The sequence below is a fragment of the Chionomys nivalis genome, chromosome 12, assembly GCF_950005125.1.
Source record: "Chionomys nivalis chromosome 12, mChiNiv1.1, whole genome shotgun sequence".
Lineage (NCBI taxonomy): Eukaryota > Metazoa > Chordata > Mammalia > Rodentia > Cricetidae > Chionomys > Chionomys nivalis.
The window spans coordinates 11,402,131-11,412,526 of NC_080097.1; the positions used below are offsets into that span (position 1 = coordinate 11,402,131).

A 10,396-nucleotide genomic window follows, 5' to 3' on the forward strand; every position below is an offset into this window, starting at 1 on the left:
TCCTCCTGTTAATTAAAGAGAAATTCATGAATTAAAATGATAATATATAGCCAAATAATTCAACATAGAGTACGTCTGCCATGTTCACACATGGCTGCTGCTGGGTAAATGTGTCAGGGTGTAGAGCACACACTTCCATTTGCCATGATGAAATTCTGAGCACAGACTTGTCTTTCTCTAGAGGATCTTCTTCCAGCACTAAAACAATACATTGAGGAAACTCTGTCTTCAGCAGATGGTTGGAGATTCTCAACTCTCTTACTTCTTAAAAAAAATCTTTTTATTTATTATTTGTGTCTTTCACATCATGCATCTTGATTCCATTCATTTCCTGCCCTGTGAATCTGTTCTCTATCCTTGCAGTGCCATCCTCCCGCCTTCAGATAAAATTTAAGAGAAAAAAGAAAAGAAAACATATGTAACTTATTTCACTTTGATTTATTAGATATAATTTCATATTTTCTGATATGACATGCCTCTTAAAAACCAATGTCAATAATATTATTTGTTTAAATAACTTTTAAAAATAAATGCCTTTTAATTATAAAAAGATCTGAAAAAAAGAAAGAGATGCAGCAATAACACCCAGTTTAATTTCATTATAAATCATCACCTCTAGAGGAATAAATAATGAAGCCTGAATGTTAGACTCACACATAAGGCTTTTGATTTCTTTTTTAAGGAATGAATAAAAAAAATGTTCTTCAGTGAAGCAGTTTTTGTTAGCATTTTAAAATTTAATTTGTGGCCAATTTCAATGCCAAACAAGAGTCTTTAAATGAGAGGAAGTAACAATTCTGCAGGCAGTCTGCTTGTCATTTCAGTGTACATTTGTGTCGTGTGTGTGTGTGTGTGCGTGTGTTTATGTGTGTGTGTGTGTGTGTGTGTGTGTGTGTGTACAGCACACTGCTGGGCAAGGAAACATTCTAACACTGTGTTATTCAGCTTTCTTTCATAACAGAACACATTATTAAGCCTTTAAAGCCACATGTGATTATTTGCATCAAAATTCATTTGCTCTGTATTCCTTGCAAAGCAGTGCGAGGGCCGCTGGCAGAAATAGGAGGAGTTGAACAGTCCCAAGGTGGAGCTGTCTCCTGTGTTATATGACACTGGCAGATTAAAGCACTTCTGATGGGGAAGGGCTTAAAGGCTGAGTCAAAAGCCAAGAAGTCTCTTTATTTACGCCTACCTCCCAGTCCTTGGCAATCTGACTAATAAGAAACTGAGCTAACTAGAAAGACTAGAAAGAGAGGAAGGAGGGCATTGCAGCAGTCTGGATCTACAGCCCAAGAAAACAAGAGTGAGCACCCCCAGCTCGGCAAAACATCTTGTTTATTTACTGCGATCAGCAGCTTGTCAATGGTTAACTATATGCAGAGCAAAGTCAGCTTTGCTGAGAAGTATGCCGTGAATATTAATTGGGAGGAAAAGGACTACGGCTTCAGGATGCTCCAATCTGCGCTCTGCCTGCAATACTTTCACTGAAAATAAGTGCTCACTGTTTTGTCTTTGGCCAGATGTTTTAACTTTCTGAACCTCCAGGACTTGATGAAAAGTGATATTTGAGGAGTAAGCGCACTGAAGTCGGTGATTTGTTTTTAAATAAAGAAATTGATTGACTCTGGACACCTCTTCCAGCTGTGCATTTTGGATAGTGCCAGGAAGTGTCTGCTTTACAGGTAAGAGGAATGCTTCCAGCCTCTTCTTATATGGGTGTTTGCATTATCATGAAACCAGCGAATCAATCTCTCTCTCTCTCTCTCTCTCTCTCTCTCTCTCTCTCTCTCTCTCTCTCTCTCTCTCTCTCTTCTCTCTTATCTTTTCCTTAAAGGATACTTACTCGGTTTCATTTTTGTTTACTGGGCAAGCTAACACTGTAGCAGATGCCTGTTCTCTTCAGCAACCGGCGTTTAGTTCAACAGCTGCGTAGGAACAAGCAGATATCATAATATACTATTATTTCTTTTAAAACATGTGGTTTGTGATTATAAACTAAAAAAGTATGTGCTTCCTGCAGAAACATTAAATGTTATGGTTGACTTTCAAGTCTGGGCCCAATACTAGATGATTCTTTGAACTTCATATGATACTTTTATAAGGTTCTGTCAGGCAAATGTGCATTCTTTGATAATTTGCAAATGCAGTTGTGACTATTGTAAGATTGTGTTAGATATGTGAGAGATTTATTCTTGAAAGCCTTGTATATTCCTGAAAAGATTACAAATTTTTCCATGCACATTTTGAATAGCGTAAGTTGCTTATAAGATAAAAATAAACTATTGCCATCTGGAAAATATTTACTGTGTTCTCAGGATGCTGCAATTGATGAAATAAATCAAACTCCTTGTTAGTAATTTATGAATTGCTTAGACTTTCGTGAGCCAAGGCACAAGCTGAGGGCTCCAACACAAGCTTCTTAGTTCTGAGCAGAGCTCTCAGAATTGTTTTAAATCAGTCTGTCTCCCTGTGGAAATGTAAAACCTCCTAACTTTGTCTTGACACGCAAAGGCTTTCTATTGCTTTGTTCCTTCCGTTGTCGTTTGCCTTCCTGAAACTTTGGACTGTATGTTTCCAAGGAAACAATATATTTTCATGGAGCAAGGATTACTTTCAGTCTTATTGACAAATTGTGGGATATTTTGTCTGATTGTACATTCATTCTAATCAAAGTTAGTATTTATATTTTATCTACAAAACTGAAAGCATTTACTAGTTTGTAGCACTCAATAGTTGTGAGATATGGTGCTTGTTTTTCTATTTCATTTATCTACTTGTAGTTAAATATTTAAGGAAAGGAAAAGTTTCTATGTATTTAGAGTTATATGTGTCTGCCACTGCAGTCATTTTAACATGATTCTTTCTGGGTATTACTGATTAACATCTACACTTGCAATTTTGTGGGCATTTAGAAACATGGCTGTATTCCTAAGCTATCATTTTGATACAATTTAGGCATACATTTTTACAGAGTTCATTTTATTTTAGAGTTCATTGTTTGAAATGCATGCCTTATTGAAAGCTTAATTTTGTGATGGCATTCAATGTCCTGCAGCCTGCTTAGTGTGTCCTTTGCAAGTCATTGGCCAGACTTTTACATGAGGCATGTTTTTTTTACAGTATATTGAAATGAATGCTAAAGATTGTTTTCTTTTTATTTAGTTAAGTTTTACTTCATTAATGCTGAAATTAAAAAGGAGCTGGACATATTTCACATCTAGAAATCCAAAACTGCATGTGTGACTTTTTCAAAATGTGGGTATTCTTAAGCATATACAGTTGATATTCAGAAGCTTGTACAAACTACCCTAGAAAGAATAGTCAAAACTGAGTTGTTGTTGTCCTGCTAAGCTTTATTATGTAGTAAAAGACACATCTTTCTTTATCTTTTAAAATAAATTATCAATAGTATGAATATATTCTGTAAAAACCAGAACAAGTTAAAACAGAAATACATTTGTACATAAATCATTAAGTTCTGGTTTCCTATAAACACACATGCACATACAAATATACATACACTTACATACCTACTTTGCATCATTTCTTTATCCCCAGTGTTCGACATGATTTTCTCGTGTGTGTGTGTGTGTGTGTGTGTGTATTTGCTATGTTTTTACGGAATTGAAGGTAATTTTTAGCAAGGAAAAATAAGACAATGTATATCCACATATTCAATTTTGAACATCATGGAGTGTCTAGTTAACCAGGAAGCAATTCTCTTATTTGTAAAAAACAGAGTCTTTAGCAACTGTGGTCACATGTGCTGATATATTATTTTAAACTTTAACTGACCTAAATCTTGAACAATGTACAAGTTAAAGTTAACTAAACAACCTTGTCTAAATTAAATATTTAACCAAATACTAAAAGAATATGTACATGCAGCCAGTTAGCAAGCTATTCATAGTTTCAGAGGTATTTTCTTTGTATACAAAAACCTGTCAGACACATCTCCTTGATTTTTCCCATTAAAATCCCTTGTTATTGCATTTTCCTTTTTTTGCAGAATCAGGTCCAAGCATAGGACATCATGCAGCTGTGGATTCATCTCCTTTACCCAGCTCTCCTTGCCTGTCTATCTTTACAGTCCCAATCACCAATGCCCCCAGTCAGAGGTTCTTGTGACACTCTTTGCAACTGTGAAGAAAAAGATGGCATAATGCTAATAAATTGTGAAGAAAAAGGCATCAATAAATTATCCCAAATAAGTGTGCCACCATCACGACCTTTCCAGTTAAGCTTATTAAATAATGGCTTGACAGTGCTTCACACTAATGCCTTTTCTGGGCTTGCCAAAGCTCTCTCAATACACCTTGGATTTAACAACATTGCAGATATTGAGGCTGGTGCATTTAATGGCCTTGGACTTCTTAAGCAACTTCATATCAATCACAATTCTTTGGAAATTCTTAAAGAAGATACTTTCCAAGGTTTGGAAAACCTGGAATTCTTGCAGGCTGATAATAATTTTATTACAATTATTGAACCAAGTGCCTTCAGCAAGCTCAATAGGCTGAAAGTGTTAATTTTAAATGATAATGCTATTGAGAGTCTTCCTCCAAACATATTTCGATTTGTTCCTTTAACCCATCTAGATCTTCGTGGAAATCAATTGCAAACATTGCCTTATGTTGGTTTTTTGGAACATATTGGACGGATACTGGATCTCCAGTTGGAGGACAATAAGTGGGCCTGTAATTGTGAATTATTGCAGCTAAAGAACTGGTTAGAAAACATGCCTCCACAGTCCATAATTGGTGATGTTGTGTGTAACAGTCCTCCAGTTTTCAAAGGGAGCATACTGAGTCGCCTGAAAAAGGAATCTATGTGTCCTACTCCACCAGTGTATGAAGAACATGAGGATCCATCGGGATCTTTGCTGGCCATAACATCTTCAAGTGACAGCCGCCTATCATCCAAGAATACATCCATTTTAAAACAACCTACCAAAGCACCAGGCTTGATACCTTATCTGACAAAGCCATCCACTCAACTTCCAGTACCATACTGTCCTATTCCTTGCAACTGCAAAGTCCTCTCTCCATCAGGACTTCTAATTCACTGTCAAGAGCGCAATATTGAAAGCTTGTCAGATCTACAGCCTCCTCCACAAAATCCTAGAAAGCTGATTCTTGCGGGCAATATTATTCATACCTTAGTGAAGTCTGATCTGATGGAATACTTCACTTTGGAAATGCTTCATTTGGGAAACAATCGTATTGAAGTTCTTGAAGAAGGATCATTTATGAATCTAACAAGACTACAGAAGCTCTATCTCAATGGTAATCATCTAACCAAACTGAATAAAGGCATGTTCCTTGGTCTTCACAGCCTTGAGTATTTGTATCTTGAATATAATGCAGTAAAGGAAATATTGCCAGGGACCTTTAACACAATGCCTAAACTGAAAGTTCTTTATTTAAATAACAACCTCCTTCAAGTTTTACCACCACATATTTTTTTAGGTATTCCTCTAACTAGAGTCAATCTTAAAACAAACCAATTCACTCATTTACCTGTAAGTAATATCTTAGATGACCTTGACTTATTGGTCCAGATTGACCTTGAGGATAACCCCTGGGACTGTTCCTGTGACCTAGTTGGATTGCAACAATGGTTGCACAAGCTTGGCAAAAACACCATGACAGACGATATCCTCTGCACGTCCCCAGGGCATCTTGACAAAAAGGACCTAAAGGCCCTCAACAGTGAACTTCTGTGCCCTGGTTTAGTGAATAACCCTTCCTTGCCAACTCAGACAAGCTACATCATGGTGACTTCTCCCACAACAGACACAGATATAGCTGGTACCATTTTAAGTTCTCTCACTGATGCTGTCCCTCTGTCAGTTCTAATATTAGGACTTTTGATTGTGTTCCTAACTATTGTCTTCTGTGCTGCGGGGATTGTGGTCCTTGTCCTCCACCGTAGGAGAAGATATAAAAAGAAAAAAGGAGACGAGCAAGTGAGAGAGAACAGTCCTGTACACTTGCATTATAGCATGTATGGTCATAAAACAACTCACCACACAACAGAAAGACCCTCTGCCTCTCTCTATGAGCAGCATATGGTGAGCCCCATGGTCCATGTCTACAGAAGTCCGTCTTTTGGTCCTAAGCACTTGGAAGAAGTTGAAGAAAGGAATGATAAAGAAGGAACTGATGCAAAACCTCTTCAGAGGAGCCTCTTAGAACGGGAAAATCATTCACCACTTACAGGTTCAAGTATGAAATACAAAACTACAGATCATTCACCAGATTTTTTATCCTTTCAGGATGCAAGTTCATTATATAGGAACATTTTGGAGAAAGAAAGGGAACTTCAGCAACTGGGCATCACTGAGTACCTAAGAAAAAACATTGCTCAGCTCCAGTCAGATGTGGAAGTCAACTATCCTGGAGCCCATGAGGAACTGAAATTAATGGAAACATTGATGTACTCACGGCCGAGGAAGGTGTTGGTGGAGCAGACTAAAAATGAATATTTTGAGCTTAAAGCTAACTTGCATGCTGAACCTGACTATTTAGAAGTCTTGGAGCAGCAAACATAGATGGTTCTTTGTGGGCTTTCCCAGAAATACTGTGATTCTATTTTAAAGTCCAAACCTTGGAAATAAGTGCCTTACATGAGTGTCATCCATCAGAATTCAACACAGCAGGAATCCTGTGGGAGATAAAAAAGAAGAAAGTGAAACTCAGGGATCATTGAGGAAGCCATGGCATTATCTTCAGGCAATTTTGCCTGTTCCAAACAAAAGAAGTCCTTGCATATAGCTGATGTAAGGATTATAGTAGTGTTTCTCCCTATGTTTAAAAGTATTTCATAGAATTACTCTTAAGCACCTAAAGGGTTGACCATCTAAATAGCTTCAGTTTTCTGGAATACTTTATCCATGGCTGAATAAAATTGGATTTTATCAGTTAAGAATATAACTGTAGATATAAATATATATATAGTATGAATGAGATCTATTCATAACCAATACATGTCAGAAATATACATTGTAAAACACACTAAATTTTCTCACAATAAATACAAAGGGAACTGGAACTCAAATTTACAAATGGCCATAGCAAATACAAAATGTAAATCTGTAATTATGTGGGCCATTAATGATTCATGATTTTCAACAAAGGATGAATAAATAAATGCCAGTTGCAAGATTTCTGAATGAAAACACAGACGACGAATAGTTCATGTGGGATAAATAAGCAAGCGTGTTAGTTTTCTCTACACATTTTGTGAGGCTGTTCTTGGTGTAAAGCTGCTGTGAACTAAGGTATGTCATTTGTGTTAAACGTTCTATTGTTGGGATATTTTTTCAAATGCTACTGAGATTATACTGTATATATGATTAGAACATTTAGTGAATTTTCTTCCTTTCGTAGTGTTAATCATTTGTACAACTGGATGACAATGATAGATATATGTCTTTTGTGGCAAGTAATTCAAATGTATAAAATGAATAGTGAAGATTATTTTATTTTTGTTGACATACACTGATAGATGCCATAGATTAGTAGAAAAGGCACTTCTACAGGTAAGTGTTTTGAGTTGCCTCAGGAAGAGGGACGATGTAGCTTTATTTTACAGGAAGGTATCACTAGATTTCTATGAACTATTTATTCTGTACAGTTTTGTATATTTTTGGTTCACAAAAATAATTATTCTTGGGTGCCTTTTAAGAAAGTTAAAATTACTGCTCACTACAATAAAACTAAAATGAAAACTATTTTCAAATGTGTTTCAATCAATTGCTCTTAGCTGTGATTTAATCATGTCATGATTTTCACCTCAGGATACTCTTTGCAAATAGAAAAAAAGAATTCTTTTTGCGTGTACACATAAGAACTTTGTCAAACACACACAGAGAGAGAGAGAGAGAGAGAGAGAGAGAGAGAGAGAGAGAGAGAGAGAGAGAGAGAAAAGAAAAGAGAAGAGAAGCTTTAGGGTATTTCATATGAATGACAGCAATAACCAAACTTAAAATAAGAGGTTATTTAGTTACTATTCCTAATTAAGGAAGTACTTCATTCATGTACTTAACAATATATCTAAGCCATGTCCAAGTGATCTACCAGGTGTTTCATCTTTCACTACTCATATTTTTTCCCTACTGTCAATCCTGGAAGGCTTGTTCCCAAAGGTTTGAAGACTAGATATAAGCCTTATGCATAATCACATTCAATAGATTTAAATTGTAAATTATTTCTTACATGAATAAAATTCATACTTTAAACTTTCATTTTAAATCAACTTCTCACTTTCATTTTAAATCAACTTCTCTTCATTAATTTCCTGAAATCGGAAAGATCAATATGCTTTTTTTTTAATGTAACAATTTTTAGTTGAATGCATGTAAATAAATAATACTTTATATTTATGGAGAAAATTTAATCAGTATAGCAATCAATAATCTCTAGGAGAGGTTTATACACTACACATTGAAAAAAAATGAAGTTTTATTTAGTTTAGAAAATTTTATCATATTTCTCCTACTCAGTTGAGTTTCTGCCAATAGTTTTATCCTAAACATATTCATAGATGTCTTAGCAAGATCTAAAAAGTTTCCATGCCTTAGGGACCTTTGGAGTGGATCCATGTATGCAAGAATATACATGCATGAAGAAAAACATGCATTTAGGAATGTACTTCTCTTTTCAGTGGAGTAACATTTTTACATCTCTGTGTATTCCATTGTTGAAGTTAATAGTCTTAACTTTCTAACCTACAGTCAAGAGGAGCCAAGTTTTTTTGTGAAGTCATTTAAGGCCTCAAGTTATAGATATCCCAATTATTACAGACAGTAAAAAAAAAACTGCATATAACTTAAAGGACATGTCAATCATCATAGTTTCCAAAGGGTACAATGTTTTAAGTAATTAAATATTTCTTTCATAAGTGAATATTAATTTATTATTTATTTTCCTACTAAATATCTATTATTGATGCTACCTTCAGTGAGTTTTTATGATCTGTGAGTATCTTCCAAATCTTTGATTACTTTACTTTTATTTAGTATTCTTATTCCTAGTAAAAAAAAAAAATAAAAACTGTTGCAGTATTTCTTCAAGAAATTGATTTGGTCTCTGGAGCTACCCAGAAGTACAATTCTTATTTTAGTACTTTCATCTTTACCATATAAATTGATCACCTAAAAACATTTACTTATATAAGGTTAACTTCTTGTTTCAATAAAATTATTCTATTTTTGTTTTTTATCTCCATATATCTTGAGTTATGTATGGAAATTGAATTTCTGTAATGTACTGACAGTAGTTTAATATTGCAACATCAATATTTTTAATCCTATCTTAATCTGTTACATGCAAGTTATATATAAGATTTATATGAAAAGTTACTTATAATCTAATTGAACTAGTTTCTTTTGACAAAATCAAAATAATTTTGAAATAATCAAAAATGCCTTGAAAGAGAAGACTAACAATTAACTGACTTTTTAATCACGTATTATTTTGCATGCAAAAAATATCCACAGAATTTTCAACAGAGCTCTTCAAACATTTGATTGTTTATGAAATGAACATGAGACAACAATCTCTCCATGAAAAGAAAATTGTTTGTGTCTCTACAAATACTATTCAAAATGTGTGAAGGATCTTCTCTCCTTTTCTTGCCCCTTGAATTCTTGTTCAAAATGACAAGATTTTGATGTAAACAGAAAGATCTGGATCTTGCTGGTTCTACCTCAGCCAGAGGCCTTATACCAGGGAGACAAATTAAAAAGTAATCTGATGAGCAAGGAATAAACATATGATTAAAAACACCAAATTTAAAATTCTATTTTTCTTTCTAATTTTTCAAATATTCTATTGAGTTCATATCTGAAAATATGACTCAAACATAGTACAATCTAATGTTTACCTGGAATCATAATAATTATAACTTCAAATTATGTTGTTTAATGACTAATCATTTATGGAAATTACATTTTTAAGCATTATGGATTGTATTATTTATTGAAGGTGTGTGTTTAAGTTAATTGTATACTTATATGTTTATAACAGGGGAAATTGCCAGGTGTGATCTTCTCTTCTAGCTACTTTGAAAGTGTAATCAAATAGACAAATAGTCTCCTGTTGCTAAATGTCTCTCAGCAGATCAGTGAGTGAAGAAAGGAACAATTCAAACAACAAATTATAGGCATATTCTGCTGTACTTCTGACATAAATTATTTAAAATTGGGCATGTTTAAAATAGAGGACTTTTGTTACAAATTTTAAAACATGGAAAGCCAGAAGTCTTGACCTCATCACATAATACTCTTCTCTTCATTTCCTTTAGTGTTTTGTTTGATTTTTTTCTTTGTTTGCTTTTGAGACATGGTTTCTCTGTAGCTTTGGATCCTGTCCTGGAACTAGCTCCTGTAGAC

General features: G+C 34.5%; 1 protein-coding gene across 1 annotated transcript; it reads left to right on the plus strand.

The window, feature by feature from the left end:
• Positions 1–1,148: 1,148 nt before the first annotated feature.
• On the plus strand, positions 1,149–7,647 carry Slitrk6 (SLIT and NTRK like family member 6). Its single transcript, XM_057786290.1, has 2 exons — positions 1,149–1,682; positions 4,010–7,647. The coding sequence occupies exon 2, from the start codon at positions 4,034–4,036 to the stop codon at positions 6,551–6,553; it is 2,520 nt and encodes an 839-aa protein (XP_057642273.1). The 5' UTR covers positions 1,149–1,682; positions 4,010–4,033; the 3' UTR covers positions 6,554–7,647.
• Positions 7,648–10,396: the final 2,749 nt, after the last annotated feature.

What these genes read in the sequence shown, in the direction of transcription:
- Slitrk6 (XM_057786290.1), top strand. Translation starts at nt 4,034, where the DNA reads ATGCAGCTGTGGATTCATCTCCTTTACCCAGCTCTCCTTGCCTGTCTA.